Here is a 19,663-nt window from a genome sequence, read left to right on the forward strand (position 1 = left end):
GCGTTACCTGGAGGCTAGTGCCATGACCTCACCTGCTAAGCTGGCACATGCCATGGTAGAAGTTCACCCACGCCAGCAGGAGGGTCCCACGATGGACGTGCAGGAGTTTGAAGATGCCGCGGCGGCACTCTTCATCGTGCGAATTGTGACCTGAGAGGGCAGCGTCAGGCTGTTACCCGAGCAAAACTTTTTATTATTTTAAAAACATCTTCTGTAAGAAATCGTCGCAATTACAGAAAAGATTAAAAAAAAAATATGGATTATGGCAATTTAGCAGATTATGGATCAAAATCCGCTAAAATAAAAATGGTGCAAAGCTTTCCAAGAATAATACCTGACTGCGAATTTCCAAATTGCAGGAGTAAAAAATTCCCTAAAAAATACCTTTTAGTTCTGTTTTGTATTTAATTGTATTATGTGCTTATTTTATTGACATTAAACTCAACATGAAATCAAAACTGACCTTATTTATTTTCTTAATAATACATATTATTGGTCTTATAGTGAATGATTTGTCTGTGTACGTTATAAAGGGAAAATAGTATTTGTAATCGTTCATCAAAATGTACTTGCTCCGCCTCTGAAACGACTTTATATATCTGATGACATCATCAAGCCCTCCTGACTTTCAACCACCTGTTATATCCAACTTTTTCCTGAAGGCAGAAGTGTGTCACAGTTCATAGGTTTTACTCGCAACGGCGTGTCTTTAGAGGATAATGTGATGTTTAGCACGATTTGTAAAAAATTGCCAAATAAAAAAGCACGTTCCTCCATAGTGCCGACACGACTCCGCAATCAGACTCATCGTGGTGCCACCCAGTGGTTGGTCAGGAAAACTGAACACCGCCCAATGCACGGAAATAGACTACTCACACAACTGCTTCCGCGTTATGGTGCGTTCACATACAACGCAAAGGGAGTGTTTTCCCGTGGCGCGATTACACACAAAATCAATGCAAAGATGCAAATAGATGTGAATTCGACCACTTTCAGGCCACCTCTAAATGTTGTTAAAGTAGAAGCGTGTTTACACGTTTTAGCATCATCTAATTTCAAACGGATTGCTCAAAAACGCATCTTAATACCAAGTGAAAACGGGGCCAAAGTCGTGTTTACAAGTTCCCAAATTGTTACATTGAAAGTGAAATTATGCTGCCTTTTAAGATAAATGATGTGGGCCAAAATTTACAGTATGGCAGCTTCAGATGTGTGCCATTGATTGAAACTTCCTACATCAAGTCAAGTCAAGTGGTTTTTATTTACATAGGCACCAACTCAACTCACAATCGATTATCCAGATTTTTTGCAGCCAGGGAATTTCGAAATTGTGGTTGGCTGGTCTGGAAAAGTCATGGAAATTAATCAAATCTTCAGGGAATATTAACATACTTCAGATATAAATGTAACCAAAAATATATAATTTGTAGTTATGCTCTTTGGTCATAAGGTCATTCTCTCTCTCTCTCTCTGGTGTGTGTGTGTTAGATAACACAAGATCTGCCCTTTAAAGAAGACAGTATTGTCAATATCATCTCATCTCTGTGTGTTATTGTCTGCAGATGAGACGTATTAACCTTTGTATTTGATAATTATCCAGGAGAACTTGGGTCAGATCATACCGATGCTACACAAAAGACTGTGTGTGTGTGTGTGTGTGTGTGTGTGTGTGTGTTTGATTAGAAACATTGATTATGGCTGCATCCCAACTCACCTAGTATCTAAGGTTTGGATGTGTGACCAAATTACACACTCACTGAGCACTTTAATAGGAACATGATACTATTACTGGTTAGGGCCTCCCTTTGCTGTCAACACAGCCTCAATTCTTCATGCCATGGATTCTACAAGATGTTGGAAACATTCCTTTGAGATTCTGGTCCATGTTGACATGATTGCATCATGCAGCAAATCTCCGGCTCTATCACATCACAAAGGTTTTATTGGATTCAGATCCGGTGACTGGAAAGGCCACTGAAGAACAGTGAACTCATTGTCATGTTCATGAAACCAGTTTTGGTCAACTTTTGCTTTGTGACGGTGCATTATCATGCTGGATTTATCCATTAGAAGATGACAATGAAGGGAAGCACATAGTCAACAACAATACTGCTAATAGGCCGTGGCATAGGCCCGACGTGGTCTTCTGCTGTTGTAGCCCATCCGCCTTAAGGTTCGACATGTGCATTCAGAGATGATATTCTTCTCAGCACAATTGTACAGAGCAGTTATATGAGTTACCGTACAATTTATCAGTTCAAACCAGTCTGGCCATTCTCTGTTGACCTCTCTCATCAACAAGACATTTCCATCCACAGAACTGACGCTCACTGGATGTTTTTTGTTTTTGGCACCATCCTGAGTAAATTCTAGAGACTGTTGTGTGTGAAAATCCCAGAAATACTCAAACCAGCCCGTCTGACACCAACAATCATGCCACGCTCCAAATCACCGAGATCACATATTTCTCCCCATTCTGATGGTTGATGTGAACATTGAAATGAATCTCAATCTGTGAAATCTCATGACTAAAATCATGTGTGCATGCTATGCAAACCTTTAGTCATTGTTGTGTTTGCATGTGTAATTAGTTCTTATGTACAATTATTATCTTTTATTTGTTTGGAGATGTTTTTGGACACTATGATACATTATATTTGTAATGTTGGAACTTTTGATTGATTTGACGTATCAACACAAACATTTTCTCAGATACAGTCGACATGATTGGGAACAAAATAAAAGCAGTATTTTTAGATAGTATTTTTTAGTTTTTTTGTTGTTGTCATTCTAATCCTTTAATTTTAGGTATGCCAGGAAATCTTTAAAAATGCCTTCAGAGCTTAAAAGGCACCTATTGTGCCCCTTTTCACAAGATGTAATTTAAATCTTTGATGTCCCCAGAATGTGTCTGTGAATATCAGCTCAAAATATCCCTTGGATCATTTATTATACATGTTGAAAATGCCCATTTTTGGTTGGGAATAAAATCAAGCTGTTTTTTTGTGTGTGTCTTTAAATGCAAATGAGCTGGTGCTCCCCGCCCCATATCCAGAATAGGGCGGAGTTTTGACATCTCCGCTTGAGATAACTAGACATCATTAGCAACATGACTGACAGTGAAAATAGTGTTCAGGCCGATATGTTTGAACCGGAGTCAGACACTGATGAGGGAGAGACTCCGTCAGAATGAACAACTTTGAGAATGAAACGGGAAGTTTCCGAATGGTTATTTGATACGTTTATTTATTTGTTGTATAGTTTTTTTCAGCAGTTTTGCAACGATGGATTTTTTCAGCAGTTTTGCAACGATGGCAACACACACACACACAAATATTGTTACAATGTTTGCTATGCGCTATAACGAAACAACACACACAAACAAACATGTCCGTCGGCAGTGTCAGTCAACAGTCGTGGGCGGGGCCTGTACAAAGTGATGTCTCTTTGTACAGAATCTGTGAACGGCTTGTTCTGAGACAGTGCTTATGATTAATGGGGATTCAAAAAAAAGGACCGGGTGGATTTTTATCATTGTAGAGTGCTTGTGAACAAGACCCCGAGGTTCTCGGGGTCTTGTTCACGAGTGAGGGGACAATGGAGCGGGAGGTTGGCCGGAGAATCGGGGCAGCGGGGGCGGTATTGCACTCGCTCTATCGCACCGTTGTCACGAAAAGAGAACTGAGCCGGAAGGCAAAGCTCTCGATCTACTGGTCAATTTCTGTTCCTACCCTCACCTATGGTCATGAAGGCTGGGTCATGACCGAAAGAACTAGGTCACGAGTACAAGCGGCCGAAATGGGTTTACTCAGAAGGGTGGCGGGCTTCTCCCTTAGAGATAGGGTGAGGAGCGCAGTCATCCGTGAGGAGCTCGGAGTAGAGCCGCTGATCCTTTGCGTCGAAAGGAGTCAGTTGAGGTGGTTTGGGCATCTGGTAAGGATGCCCCCTGGGCGCCTCCCTAGGGAGGTGTTTCAGGCACGTCCAGCTGGGAGGAGGTCTCGGGGAAGACCCAGGACTAGGTGGAGAGATTACATCTCCACACTGGCCTGGAAGCGCCTCGGGGTCCTCCAGTCAGAGCTGGTTAATGTGGCTCGGGATAGGGAAGTTTGTGGCCCCCTGCTGGAGCAGCTGCCCCCGCGACCCGACTTCGGATAAGCGGTTGAAGATGGATGGATGGATGGGTGCTTGTGTACACACTTTTATGTCCAAACACCATGTAAAAGTTAATTTTGCATAATAGGTCCCCTTTAAAGGGTTAACTGAGGCTCCTGACCCATATCTGCATGATTTTATGCATTGCACATGAATAAGCAGGTATACCTAATAATGTGTTCCATTATATGCTGGTATACAATATGCTTATATTTGCTGGAAAGTAAAAAAGATTCAACATTCATGCGATAATGCACATTTTTGGGGAATAAACTACGAGTTAAATATTTTATAAACAAAAGTTTCTCAGTTGATTATTTTAATTTGGAGCTAGCATGGTTAGTTGCATTTGCGTTCATATTTTTGGCGGTTAACGTGTGTGTCTTTAGTGCAGCTCTTCTGTCTGTCTCTGTAATTGTGAGTCAGTGTGTGTGTGTGTATTGAATTTGTCTGAAGCTTGATTGAAGCAGATATACATTAATTAGCAATGCTAATTAAGATGAATTTAGCTGCTCCCTTAATGAAGTGGCTTCACTTATCAATTACTGTCAGCGCCACTATTTAAGCGTGTTGATAAACACATTCATCTATTCCATATGTTCTCAAAAACAGTACATTGTACGGCGTTAAGATTAATCAAGCATCAAGTGTTAGTGTGGTGAAATGTATGTGATAATACATACATCAGGGGCATCACTGATCTGAGCATGTATGCATCATACAGTACATATGTGATCACTGCTGCAGCGTATCTTTGTTACCAATACAGGACTCACATGATATGTCTTGTTTATGTTGTGTTTTCTCTTACAGGTTCAGCGTTTATGATGGTGAATTCATCGGGTCGTTTTGCCGGTCAGAAGGCTTTACTCTTCACGCCGCAGCTCAAAGAAAATGACACGCACTGCGTGATATTTCAGTATTATGTGGCGGGCAGAGAGGGCGGCACTCCAGGACATCTGAACATCTACATCAAAGAGAACAACAGTCCCATGGGTTTACCTGTGTGGAACACCTCCGGACCCATCAGTCGAAACTGGAACCACGTCGAGCTCGCCATCAGCACCTACTGGCCAAACTTCTACCAGGTAAGAGTGCATTCGGATGCTGGATTTAAAGGAATAGTGCACCCCAAAACATTTACTCACTTTTGTGTTGTTCCAAGCCTGTATGACAGAATGACATCAGCCACAAACCTCAGTCACCATTGACTTTCATTGTATGGAAAAAAGATGAAAAAGCACCTCCGTGAAGTTGGCACCCCATATAATTAAATAATCGCCAAAGCTATTTAATTAGTTTGTGCTGTGTTTGTGCCGCAAAAATGAACGTTTGTGCTGGGTTGGTGTTTGAGATATTAAGCAATATCTTTTGGGCGGTGTGACGTCACTCTCCACCCCATCTCGCTCAAATCACTCCAAACCGGTGCTGCTCATTTGTGCCATTAAAATAAACATTGTAACTATTTCCCTTCCTTAGATATAGCAAAAAGAAACAAAGAAACAATCAAACTAATTCCCTTACGTAGAAATAACAAAATGATCTCCGGATCTGTGACGTCAGTCATGTGTTTACCTCATCTCGTCCAATGCACTCATTTTCTGGCTCGTTCGTTTGTGCTCGCTCAGTGCAGGTTTCTTAACATTGCTGTCATTGTTTTTTTTTTTTCGACTGTTTGGGACATCTTGAAAATCGATAGTCCGGAGAAGAAAAGGTGAACGCTACCATGAGTCCATGAGTGGGCTCACTCACAATCCTGCCCAAAAACACTGCCATGAATAAAGAATGGTATTAAAATGTCCTGCAAAAACAACTTCTCCCAACGTTCCAGGAGCAATTTGGTGATGATCCATGCATTTTCCAGCATGATGGAAAAGTCGAGTCATGCACTAAATAGGGAGGAAGGGAGCATCCTATAGCTCTCTATAACTGTTCTGAGGCCAGTGCAGACAGACAGCACACTGGAGGTTAAGTCATGCACTAAATAGGGAGCAAGGGCGCATCCTATAGCTCTCTATAACTGTTCTGAGACCAGTGCAGACAGACAGCACACTGGAGGTTAAGTCATGCACTAAATAGGGAGCAAGGGAGCATCCTATAGCTCTCCTATAACTGTTCTGAGACCAGTGCAGACAGACAGCACACTGGAGGTTAAGTCATGCACTAAATAGGGAGCAAGGGAGCATCCTATAGCTCTCCTATAACTGTTCTGAGATCAGTGCAGACAGACGGCACACTGGAGGTTAAGTCTTGCACTAAATAGGGAGCAAGGGAGCATCCTATAGCTCTCCTATAACTGTTCTGAGACCAATGCAGACAGACGGCACACTGGAGGTTAAGTCGTGCACTAAATAGGGAGCAAGGGAGCATCCTATAGCTCTCCTATAACTGTTCTGAGACCAGTGCAGACAGACAGCACACTGGAGGTTAAGTCATGCACTAAATAGGGAGCAAGGGAGCATCCTATAGCTCTCTATAACTGTTCTGAGACCAGTGCAGACAGACAGCACACTGGAGGTTAAGTCATACACTAAATAGGGAGCAAGGGAGCATCCTGTAGCTCTCTATAACTGTTCTGAGATCAGTGCAGACAGACAGCACACTGGAGGTTAAGTCATGCAATAAATAGGGAGCAAGGGAGCATCCTATAGCTCTCTATAACTGTTCTGAGACCAGTGCAGACAGACAGCACACTGGAGGTTAAGTCATGCACTAAATAGGGAGCAAGGGAGCATCCTATATCTCTCTATAACTGTTCTGCGACCAGTGCAGACAGACAGTACACTGGAGGTTAAGTCATGCACTAAATAGGGAGCAAGGGAGCATCCTATATCTCTCTATAACTGTTCTGAGACCAGTGCAGACAGACAGCACACTGGAGGTTAAGTTATGCACTAAATAGGGAGCAAGGGAGCATCCTATAGCTCTCTATAACTGTTCTGAGACCAGTGCAGACAGACAGCACACTGGAGGTTAAGTCATGCAATAAATAGGGAGCAAGGGAGCATCCTATAGCTCTCTATAACTGTTCTGAGACCAGTGCAGACAGACAGCACACTGGAGGTTAAGTCATGCACTAAATAGGGAGCAAGGGAGCATCCTATAGCTCTCTATAACTGTTCTGAGATCAGTGCAGAGAGACAGCACACTGGAGGTTATGTTATGCACTAAATAGGGAGCAAGGGAGCATCCTATAGCTCTCCTATAACTGTTCTGAGATCAGTGCAGACAGACAGCACACTGGAGGTTAAGTCATGCACTAAATAGGGAGCAAGGGAGCATCCTATATCTCTCTATAACTGTTCTGAGACCAGTGCAGACAGACAGCACACTGGAGGTTAAGTCATGCACTAAATAGGGAGCATCCTATAGCTCTCCTATAACTGTTCTGAGATCAGTGCAGACAGACAGCACACTGGAGGTTAAGTCATGCACTAAATAGGGAGCAAGGGAGCATCCTATAGCTCTCTAGGCAGTTAAGTGTGTTCACTCCTAAAATCTGATCAAAAGTTCAGTTTCAGGCTGCAGATGATGTTTGGATCACTCAACATGTTTATCAGGTGCTACTAGTTTTCACATGAGAGAGAGAGAGAGAGAGAGAGGTCTGATTTCACACACTCTGGTCATTAGTGACTCGCTCACATGGGCACAGACGGAGCCCCTTGTTAATTGGTGGAACGAGACCCCATGACCCCTCGCGGAGAATCTGTGCTGTGGTGAATTATTCCATTAGAGTCGCTGTGAGGAGGCAGGCGGTGAGGTCACATCGAGACCTGACCGAGACACTCACTGCACACCAGCCTGATTAGATGATTCGAGAGAAAACAACCGCGAGACCTCGACCACATGCGCTAATTTCATTTGCAAAGTTCAGTTTTAGCATATTTACAAGCAAGACTTTCTTCCTTGGAACACAAAAGGAGGATTTGGACAAAAACCACACCATAAAGCAATCTAAACGTATCATGAAAATGACCATTAATGTAGTCCATATGAGTGATGCACTATAATCCAAGCCTTCTAAAGGCATAATTAGCTTTATGTGAGGAACTGACCCAAATGTGTCAACTTGATTGATTGGTTTTCAGTGATAAACTTACATTTGGGTCTGGTCTGCTATGTATGTATGTATGTATGTATGTGTATATATATATATATATATATATATATATATATATATATATATATATATATATATATATATATATATATATATATATATATATATAATAATAATAATATATATATATACATTTATCTTGTTTTATCCTTTTAAGCTCAGCTGGACCCGAGATAAATACAGAAGTAAAAATATTAATAACTCCAGTCTTTAACAACACACAATAGGCGTCGTTTGAAAGTTTAGAAGCTCTTCTTTATAATGCATGTGACATTATGACCAAAACTGAACAAGAGCTTTGAAATGTACAGATAAATCAGAAGTGTTAAGTTTCAGTTAATTAAATAAAATAAATTGCACTGCACGTATTATTAAAATCAGTAATCTCATCAAATATTCATGTGTCATATGTTGTTGGAAAGCTCTTAAAGAGTAAAATACAACCAGACTATTTGTTTTACTCACAGAAGAAATTATAGTGAGTAACAGCTAAATATATGACTTTTATGTTGGTGTTGCTTATATGTCGCACTTTTGCTCAAATCTTCATGGAAATAAATGGAACAAAATATGATTATTTAGAGTCTGTGATTATCTTTCAATGGAGTCCACACACAAGATAATCAGATGTATAGATCATTAGATAATCCACATGAAGCACAATGTTACATATGACCACCAGGAGATGGCGCCAAATACACGACACAGACTCAATGATGACTCAAATGACACAGAATGAAACTCATTCTGTGAAATCTCATGACTAAAATCATGTGTGCATGCTATGCAAACCTTTAGTCATTGTTGTGTTTGCATGTGTAATTAGTTCTTATGTACAATTATTATCTTTTATTTGTTTGGAGATGTTTTTGGACACTATGATCAATTATATTTGTAATGTTGGAACTTTTGATCATTTTGTCGTATCAACACAAACATTCTCAGATACAGTCGACATGATTGGGAACAAAACAAAAGCAGTTTTTACATCCAGAGATATATAATGTCAAATCAGAAAAATATGGGGGGAGTAAATTTTTGGCTCAATTTGTTTTTGTGATTTTTCAGCAATTTTTTAGGTTGAGAGTCTCAGAATGTGTCATAATCTATATCATTAAAAGATTGATACCTAACACTTGACCCGCCATGTTTTTGTTGAGTTATAAGCCTTTAATTTTGGGTATGCAGGCGAAACAGGAAATCTTTCAAAACGCCATCAGAGCTTCCAAGATTATGAATATTTTGACCTTTTTCCTGGAAAACAAGGCAAAAATATTCACTAAGAAAACTCTTTGCTTTGAGTAAGTGGCACAATACGGTGGTAAATAAGAACAGCGGTGAGTGAGAGTGGCTCAGCTCGTCTCCGTCTGTCTGTGGCTTTGACCTCAACAGACTAAAATATGTTCTCCGTTTACTCGTGATCATGGTAAAACCTCCAGGACATTTGTCTTTGGGAATATCCCACACAGACCGCTGGCATTCCTGCAGTGGGAGCGGTTGAACATGTAATGTGTGCCCACATATCTGACATCACACAATGACAATTCAAGCTGCACATTTGCTGTTTGAAAATGTTGCCGTCTGTATTTACCCTGTAAGAGAGTTTCTCTTATTAACTTTCTATTATTAGTTTAAAGCAGGTGGTTCAGACGGTGAATTCTGATTGGACGAGCCACATTCGTGATCGCACATACTTTATTTTTGCATTCAGTTGTTAACAGGGATTTAAAATTAAATCTTTGTAATATTTCGGCGCGCTCTGCAGAAACTGTATTGTTTCGTTTCGGCTGTGGCGTTTCCACGGCATCCTTTCCATTATAACTAATTACTAATTAAAAGAAGAGTTAATAATGGTTAATTGCCTGATCTTGCAACAGAAACAACCAAACTGGACTGGAAAACCAAGTTTAAAAGAAGTGACTTGCTTTACCAAAATAAGCTAAAAGAAGTGAGAAAAAAAACCAATAGAAAAAAAAAAACATATATATATATAACGTTATTATTTCATAAATAATATATATTTAAATATTATTTATATTTAAATAATATTTAAAATATTAAAAAATTATTATGTTTTTTTATTATAATATAAATAATATATAAATAAATGTAAAAAAAATTCAAAGTGTTTAACAAAGTTATTTTTTATAAGTACACCACTGCCATTTAGCAATTTTTTTAAATACATAAATATTAATAATAAAATATATATGAATTGTATAATATTTATTATATATATATATATATATATATATATATATATATATACACTTTGAAAAAAAATCTATATATAAATAATTGTATTTTATTTTTTTTATTATATAATTTTTTTGCCAAATGGAAAACATATATATAAAACAAATATGAAATAAATACATATATGAATTATATATATATTATTTATTATTATATATGATATATTTTATTTTTGCCAAAAAATGTGAAAAAACCTGTGTTCTCTAAAAGTGCGTGAAATCTTTTAAAAGGCAAAAAGATCTTGAGTAATCCAGCTATAACTATCATTCAATATCAAATGATTTTAGTTGTGCAGCCAAATACCCACGATTAAAAGAAATGAAAGTGTGATTTTACCTGTTAAGAGTGTTTTACGCATACTTTGATTCATACTTAATGAATTCCCTTTTACTCGAGGTTAAATCACCGTTAAACGCTGAATATTGTGGCTTTCATTTCTTTTAATCACATTCACATCAAATGTCCCTCATATAAGAATAGAGAAGAACACTTCTTGAATTTGTGTCTAATTAGCAACGTGGAGATAATTATAGTCTGCTTTTATTGCACAGTATCAGAAGGGATCGTCACATTGAAACCACCTGGTATTATTTTGTAATTATAAGCCTGATTTGATGTTTTTTATGACTAGAAAGACACGGTCTGAGGCTTCTCAGTAATTGGAGCGATCAGGTCACTGATCAAAACTTTTAATTGATTGTGACATGCTTTAGTGTTCATGCATCCCAGTTTTGGTGTAGATCTTTAAACCGGGACTCAGAGCCTCATTACTTTTGCAGAAGTCAACAAATCAGTACAATTAAGTGCTAAGAAACATCATCTGCCCCGTGTAATCGATTAGGCGCTAATTATAATTCATGTATAATATAATTAGTGCTATGAGAAGCTGGTGTGACTCTTGACGCCGCTCGTTTGAGATTCATGGGAGTGTTGCATGGGCCGTTAAGTTGTCTGAATTAGAGAGGAATGACAGTGTAAACGCCATCCTGAGACAGAGGGAGATAACAATGAGACTTATCTGAAGGATGACCTTTGACCTTTGTGCTGTTTTAACAAATGATGCCAGTTACCAGCTGGTACAAGTACAGACGTGTGTTTGAGAGAAAGACTCCATCTTTTATCTTGTCTTTTCTCTTTTGTCTCATCTCTTGTTTTGTCTCATTCTTATCTCGTCTTTTTTTTCTCATCTCATCTCTTCTCATCTTGTTTTATTTAATTTGTGTTTCGTCTTTTTTGTTCTTGTCCCTTCTATCCTTTTCTGTTGTCCTCTTTTTCTGTTCTCTTCTGATCTCATCTAGTCTCTTGTCTTGTTGTCTTCTCTTCACTCTTCTGTTCTCATCTCTTCTCATTTCTTCTTATCTCGTCTTGTTTCTTCTGGTCTCGTCCCTTGTCATCTCTACTCAACCCTTCTCTTCTCTGTTCTTGTGTCTTCTCGCCTCATTTCCTCTGTTTCCAGGCCCTTCATAACAGTACATCCAGCAGTGTAATGTGAGGGGTTAAAATCTTTGCCCGCTTTAGTGTTGGCATGCAGCTGCTGTGTATCTGGAGAGCCGCACCCTGCGAGTAATGGAAGTCCGGCGTTCCTGCTCCTCATCTGTGGATGTGTGGGACAACTGCCTCAATATCTCCTCTCCCGTCGCTCTGATTGGCTGCTTAGATCAGCCAGTTAAACATCAGAATCTTTTGCATTTTTGTTGGTTTGGGGATGCCAGGGACTGGTACTCAATTTGCAGATGTACATTTCCAAAATCTTAAAAATGTGATACTTAAGAGACCCACGTGTGCCACTTATTCTTAATAATAGTGTATTTCTGGACTTGATATAAAAAAAAAAATCTAATGAAATAAAAATATTTGAACAAATAAAGGTACATTTCTAGTTTCAACATTATTTGTACCTCAGACTCTTATTTAGTTGGGCAAGAAAAACTAGCTTTATAACACGTGACCCACAATTGGCTTTCAACAACTGAACTATTTACGCATGGAGCCACATTGAGAGCCGCATATCTCTGGGACTGAACCATATAGGGCCTTAACAATGGAAATACGAAAAAAAAAGTTTGTTTTGAACCAGAATCTAGAAGGATATTAAGATATCTTTAAGACTTCTGGAGTTATAAGCACTCCAACTTTGGAAAAACAACACACAAAAAGTGTTTTTTCCCATTTTTGGACTCGCACCATTAGCAAATAATGCAACAACAGGTGCTGAAGTCAACTGATTTTAGAAATAGATCTACCTATCTCTATGTCAAAATAAAATCATGATGCTGACACCTTTCTAAGGTAATTTTTTTTACCTGTAGTTTTGCTCCAAAACCATAGACGAAAATGGTCATTTTGATGATAATGCCGGTAATAAGGTTCGTGTTGTGGTCCTGATCGCCTGATCTGGGTATATTTGTGATATCGGCCAGCTGACTGTACATTATTAATTATACATTACTGTGCATTTAATTTTAGCTACTTCAACATATCACACTTGAATCTGTTTCACAGCTGGTGCGGGTCACTGTGTCCCAGTTGCTCCTCTCTACAACAGAACCGGGCTCAGGAGGCCCCTGTGGAATCTCTCGTGCACTAAATCTGCTCATATGCATCATAATGGAAACCTTTAGCAAAGCGCATAAATCCCAGAGTCCTTCACTCTCCTCTGGTACATTTATCCAGTCTTTATCCGTGACCCTCGAGGCTCGCTGTCCACTTGAATTGTTTGGCTGTATAAACCACGTCAGATTTAGCACATGCTGCCCCAGCACCTCGCTGATTGAGCCTTGATTTACCGCGTCTATAAACGCCTCCATCTGACAGACATCCGATTCACTGTGCGCACCCTTAGAGCCCACACCCGCTGATTTAACAAGTCCAATGTCCAAAGCCAAATAGTGTTTTAATGACCACTAACGATCAACGGGAGTGGCCATTTGCTTGTCTTTTCCCATTTGTAATGGCGCCAGCGGCGTGCCGTTGTTTCAAATCTCACCTCGGGCCCTGTGGGGATCCTCGGTGTCCATGTGTGTCATTATGAAAGTGTGTTCATTTATCACTGTGTTTATGAACTGTTCTCTCTTCCACAGATCGTCTTTGAAGTGGTGACCTCAGGCCAGCGCGGCTTACTGGCCATCAAGGGCGTCGTCCTCCAGGGCCACCAGTGCAGTAAGACCCGTCTCACTCTCTCTGTCTGTCTCAGTCTCGCTCCTGATGACCTCATCGGAGATCCTTGGCCTTTTGTTGCCACCCTGACAGTAGCAATATCGTCCATCATTTTCCAGGCACGAGCCAGCGCGGAGAGTAGAGTCATAAAAAAAGACAAAGCTAAGGCTTCATGTGAAGCGGCAGAACCTACGGCAAAAGAAAACTCATTTTCCCAAGTTGTGAATGGCCGTTTCTAGTCTGAATTGAGTGTTGGCGAGATAAAGAGACCACAACACCACACAATAGTGGCAAGGAAGCACGTCGTACTGTTGAGTTTGTCCTAAAACATCAAGAGCGCCCAGCATAATCGATTCACAAACAAATGACTCTTATGAACTGATTCGTTTAAGTGAATCAAAACCCAATTTGACCCTTCATAGAAGGCTTATGAGTTTGGGATAGCTTGATCTGACTGGCCCAATGAAAAATTCGGCCATGGCACACAATTCTTCGTGCATAGCCCCTGGCATTCGGAAGTGTTAAACCCACCGCGTGAGTCCTCACAATCCACCAGAACAGTTTTGTGCACGGGCATTCCCATGTGTGCGGAGGCTGGCATCCATTTAAGCCCTCGGGATATCAGATATTACAGCATTTCATAAAACGATCCTGCTAATACAACTCTCCCGAAGCAAGGGGTTCGTTCAGCTGCTCCATCAAGATAATGCGCATGGTGTAGTGGACGGAAGCGTGCAACGATTTGCACTCTCAAGTCACGTTTTTAGAAATACACATGGGAACCCAGCTAATATATCATCAGGTCATATTCATACATTTTAGTCAATCTGACTCGATGCTATTTCATTCTAGGCAGCAAAAATAACATTTTAGTTGACAAAAACGTACAAAATGCATCGTCAACAAACATTTTGGACCGTAATGCATTTATAGAGGAAGTCAATGGGGCAAGTGTGCCGGAGGCTTTAAAAGCAGAAATCAATCGCTGGATGTTAGATAAAGTTCTTAAATTAATTGATGAATTATTTGAGCTGTAAATGGTCTCAATTGTGCTTTTGGGGTGGGACAAATTTTCTCTGTTAATGAGATTCTGATGTAATTGCTATTGAGTTTGTTTTATGTAAACAGTGCTTTATAGATAGCTTTCCATACCCTTGCATAAGTTAACGGGTTTACCAAATGTACATGGTCACAACAGTCCAGGGCTGGACTGGTAATCTGTGGTGCACTTTCAGTGGCGGACTGTCCATTGGGAGAACCGAGCGGCCTGGTGGGTCGGCCGCGAAATGGGGCAATAAGCTAGTGGGGCTAGAAAATAGCGATAAGCTAGTGAGATACAGCGTTATGCAGAATGGACCCAAACCCCCGCTCAACAAATGGTAATTGGTCTGCACTTATATAGTGCCTTTTTAACCTTATCGGTATTCAAAGCGCTTTACACTGTGACTCATTCACCCATAAACGCACAGATTCACACACCAATGGCGGCAGAGCTGCATGCAAGGCGCTAGCCTGCCATTGGGAGCAACTTGGGGTTCAGTGTCTTACCCAAGGACACTTCCGCCCCTTTTGGCCCAGTGGCTATGTAAAATCCCGGGCCGATTTCTCTTCCCAGTCCAGCCCTACAACAGTCGAAATATTACATATACAGTGTTTGTGCACAGGCTCTTTGTCTTGTGGCTAATGTTTATTAACACTGATTGGATTATCCCCACATTCCTGTATGTCCTACTAAATTGGCCAAAATTGGCACACTACGTCCGAGATGATAACTGGACGCCAGTCATTGAATTAAGAGTATTTTCAATGTAGTATACCAATGATTGAAACACGTTTATTTGCCTAGTGCATACTTGTTTTACATACTTTTATTTTGCATACTGATCTTTTTAATTGTTGGCATTGATGCCACTTATTTCCTTGGCGATCCGCTGCCATGTGCTATCAAGGCTAATGTCGCTTATATCAATACCTTCAATTAAATAGGAACCGTTTGTGATTTCTGAGGATAAAAGGGCCATTATAGCCACCCCAATTAACATTAAATAGGCCTAGACTGCAAATGATCAGACTCTTGTTTTGTGTGCAGTACTTTATCATTGGATACTAAACACAACCTGTGTGCTAGTCATTATGCTAGTTTGATACTCAGACGTCAATATCACAGTGTAGTAGTGATTGTGTGTGTTTTATCTTCGATGGATGTTTGTGTTGAACAGTTCACATTCATTTCCTGTTGATGAAAGCAGATGGCACGCTCCGCTCTGAGGGGTCATTATGACAGCGGGTGATCTCGCTATCATTACAGCAGATAAAACACTACTTTAGTGATAAGAATAAGAGATACACCCCATGCGCTGTGGAGAAGACTGACGTGTGGAGGTAATAAAGGTGGCCGGACTTCAAACGCAGCTGCTGAAATATTGAAGAGCGCACGAATCGAGTGTGTGTGATTAAATTAGCAGTGTTGCCGTGTCTTTGGCGAACACTGCGTGGATCAATTCAAGGTTGTGGCGGACTGATTTGCACACAAGACGGCGAGCGGGCACAGGGAGACGGGGTGTAGTCAAACATTATACCTCATAACTTAATTTAAATGAAGCTTCATCTCTCAGATGCCTTTGGATTTAAACGCATATTGACCCAGATATGAGCGCGCTTTGTTGCAGAGACTAATTAGAAAGTGCCGGCCTCTGCTCGTACCTTAAATTAATAGAGTTAAGGTTTGTGTTTTAGTGGAATATTATTAGCAAAGCATAGATTCAACAAGAATCCGATAGATTATTTTTTTCATCCTCGTTCTGGAAAGCAAAGAGGTTGTGAGGGAGTTATTGATATTAGTAATAATGTAGATCTTGAAAAAGCCTTTGATACAGAAGCTGATTTTCTAACCTTGTTGTTAAAGGGACAGTCACCCAAATATCAGTGATGTCATACAATGGCAGTTTATGGTGACACCTCTTCAAGCTTCAAAAGAACACAAAAGTATCATTTAGAAGTCTAATTAATTATTCATGAGCTCATGATTTTTATGAAAGTATACGATAAGATTTGATGAGAAACTGAAATCTGATGTATTATTTAGTGTAAATGTTCACTGTTGATCTCCTGTGTGTGTTCATGATAGGACACGAGAGCAACAGTTCACACACCCCTCACGACATTGGGGCGTTCAAGAGAAAACTCGTTGTGTTTATCTAAAAACAGTGATAGTGACAACAGAACACAACTGCACACAAAACAGAGAACAGAACTTACTAAACATGTCTGAAGAGTTTGTAGATGAAGAATTGATGCATTTCTATGCCCAGCCTTATTTTTATTCAAGTTTTTGAACCGGTGCCAGTTCACATTAGAAAGTAGTAAACAAGCGATCTATAGAACGTACCGTTACTCATCACGGCTGATTAGGACACGGTGTGACTGCAGTTTCTGTTTCATTTACAAATGCTCCATTCATAAAAATAAGGCTGGGCATAACAATAATAATAATGACAGATTGTGCCAATGTCTGCTATAGCACCCCTTGTGGCATTGCTAAGAATTGCACCCTGACGAATTTCGTAAAGCAACTCTACGTTAAATCACGCTTGTGTAGCTACAAGCGTTTGCATTCACAGTATTTGCGTAGAGCATGTATCGGACCTAATAAATGACAAATTTGTCACTCGTCACTTTTTCTTTTTTTGGGATTGTAAAGACGCTGGTTACCACCCCTGAGGTGCGCTAGATCGCTGTTTGAATCCCGTGATGTGGCGAGTGACTCCAGTCAGGTCTCCTTAGCAACCAAATTGGCCCGGTTGCTAGGGAGGGTAGAGTCACATGGGGTAACCTCCTCGTGGTCACTATAATGTGGTTCTCGCTCTCGGTGGGGCGTGTGGCGAGTGACTCCAGTCAGGTCTCCTTAGCAACCAAATTGGCCCGGTTGCTAGGGAGGGTAGAGTCACATGGGGTAACCTCCTCGTGGTCACTATAATGTGGTTCTCGCTCTCGGTGGGGCGTGTGGTGAGTGACTCCAGTCAGGTCTCCTTAGCAACCAAATTGGCCCGGTTGCTAGGGAGGGTAGAGTCACATGGGGTAACCTCCTTGTGGTCGCTATAACGTGGTTCTCGCTCTCTGTGGGGCGTGTGGTGAGTGACTCCAGTCAGGTCTCCTTAGCAACCAAATTGGCCCGGTTGCTAGGGAGGGTAGAGTCACATGGGGTAACCTCCTCGTGGTCACTATAATGTGGTTCTCACTCTCGGTGGGGCGTGTGGTGAGTTGTGCGTGGATGCTGCGGAGAATAGCGTGAAGCCTCCACACATGCTATGTTTCCATGGTAACGCGCTCAACAAGTCACGTGATAAGATGCTCGGATTGACGGTCTCAGACGCGGAAGCAACTGAGATTCATCCTCCACCACCCGGATTGAGGCGAGTCACTACGCCACCACGAGGACCTAGAGCACATTGGGAATTGGGCGTTCCACATTGGAAGAAAAGTGGGAACACCTGTACAATGAACTTTACTAACTGGCATATATACCTCACTAAAATATCACTATAGCCACAAAATTACAGTAAAATTGACTTGAAATTACTAGTATGAAATTATGACATATTGATTAAATTTAAAGGATTAAAATGTTGACTGTAATAAAATAAAAAAACAGTGAAAATGAACATTGATTCTTCCTTTGTTTTAGTTTCTCTTTTGTTTATCATCTTTCATTGGTCATCCGTCAGTCCTGTTATATTGACTGAAAGCGTTTATTGGCGTTTCATCTTTTATTGAAACTGAGAGAAGATGAGATATTTTATGATATTGTTTTTGTCTCTGTTTGTGTCGAGTGTCTTTGTAATCCTCAGGGCTTGTGTTTTATTTACTGTTTGCTGTTATTGTGCAGATGGTAAAGTAACGGAGCGTTTTGCCTTCCAGTTGATACGCCACACTTCCTCCATATTAAAGGCGTGGAGGTGAACGCCGGCCAGACGGCCACATTTCACTGTACCGTTAATGGAGAGTGGAGAGACAACTTTAATCTCTGGCTGCAGGTGAGATGCACACACACATACAACAAGTCATTTAAAGCATATACACAGAAGCAGATACATTAGCATTAACAAACACATTAGCCACTTTTACAAAGCTGATGTCGTTCCAAAACCCTTGACTGAATTCTGTTGAACATAAAAACAGAATAAAAGTCCTTACAACTTGTGCACTATATTCTAAGTCATCTAAAGATATATGATAGCCAAAGGCAAATCATACGGGTTGATCTGTTTAAAATTGTCCCGTTCAAGCGGCTCGCGGCAGATCGGCTCATGAAACCCAAAGGCTGATTCGTACATTGTTCCGTTCAATGAGGACACGATTGTTCAGCATCATTATAACATTAAATCAGTAATAAAATAAGAACAAAGAGACAACTTTGAAGCAATAGAACAAACAAAACAATAGAAGGAAGATACAAATTGAGAAAACAGTCCTTTGAAGTTTTTAAACGGCATCCACATGCGTGGAAACTGTAAATGAGTCATGTGACCGAACAACATGGCGCTGATCACAGCGGAGTTTGTCTTTGGGAGAAACGCCAACAAAACTACATCTGGTAAGAAACTGAATTAAGTTTTTACACTGAAACCTGTTTGAGTCTAAAGATTAGAGTCTCTAGTTTCATCTGATATGCCATTTTAAACATTTGAGCAATTTATTGCGAAACGGTGCGCTGTTAAACACAATGACCACGTATGTGGACAATAGCACTAGGTTCGTTAGAAATCCTATTTTTACTGTTTATCACATTGAGAAAAAGGCTTTATATGGAGTTACGAGGAAAATATTGGTAACATTGAGATTTTGTTCCCAAATAAAAATTGTAACATAAAATCCAAATAAAGTCAAATAATTTTAATTTGTATAGTTTTTTATTTGTACTTTTCCCACATTGTTCCAATTCAGCTGTAATGTCTTTAAACCCTCAAAAACATGAATAAT

General features: G+C 40.3%; 1 protein-coding gene across 8 annotated transcripts in view; it reads left to right on the forward strand.

Moving 5' to 3' along the window:
* LOC127649107 (receptor-type tyrosine-protein phosphatase mu-like) overlaps positions 1-19,663 on the forward strand; it is a 338,123-nt gene that overhangs the window by 117,652 nt on the left and 200,808 nt on the right. For all 8 annotated transcript variants that reach the window (XM_052134042.1, XM_052134043.1, XM_052134044.1 and 5 more), the window contains exons 3-5: positions 4,966-5,240; positions 13,609-13,687; positions 18,602-18,717. In XM_052134042.1, the coding sequence (XP_051990002.1) occupies positions 4,966-5,240; positions 13,609-13,687; positions 18,602-18,717 (470 nt within the window). The remainder of the gene's footprint in view (positions 1-4,965; positions 5,241-13,608; positions 13,688-18,601; positions 18,718-19,663) is intronic.

Source organism: Xyrauchen texanus, chromosome 9 (assembly GCF_025860055.1).
Source record: "Xyrauchen texanus isolate HMW12.3.18 chromosome 9, RBS_HiC_50CHRs, whole genome shotgun sequence".
Lineage (NCBI taxonomy): Eukaryota > Metazoa > Chordata > Actinopteri > Cypriniformes > Catostomidae > Xyrauchen > Xyrauchen texanus.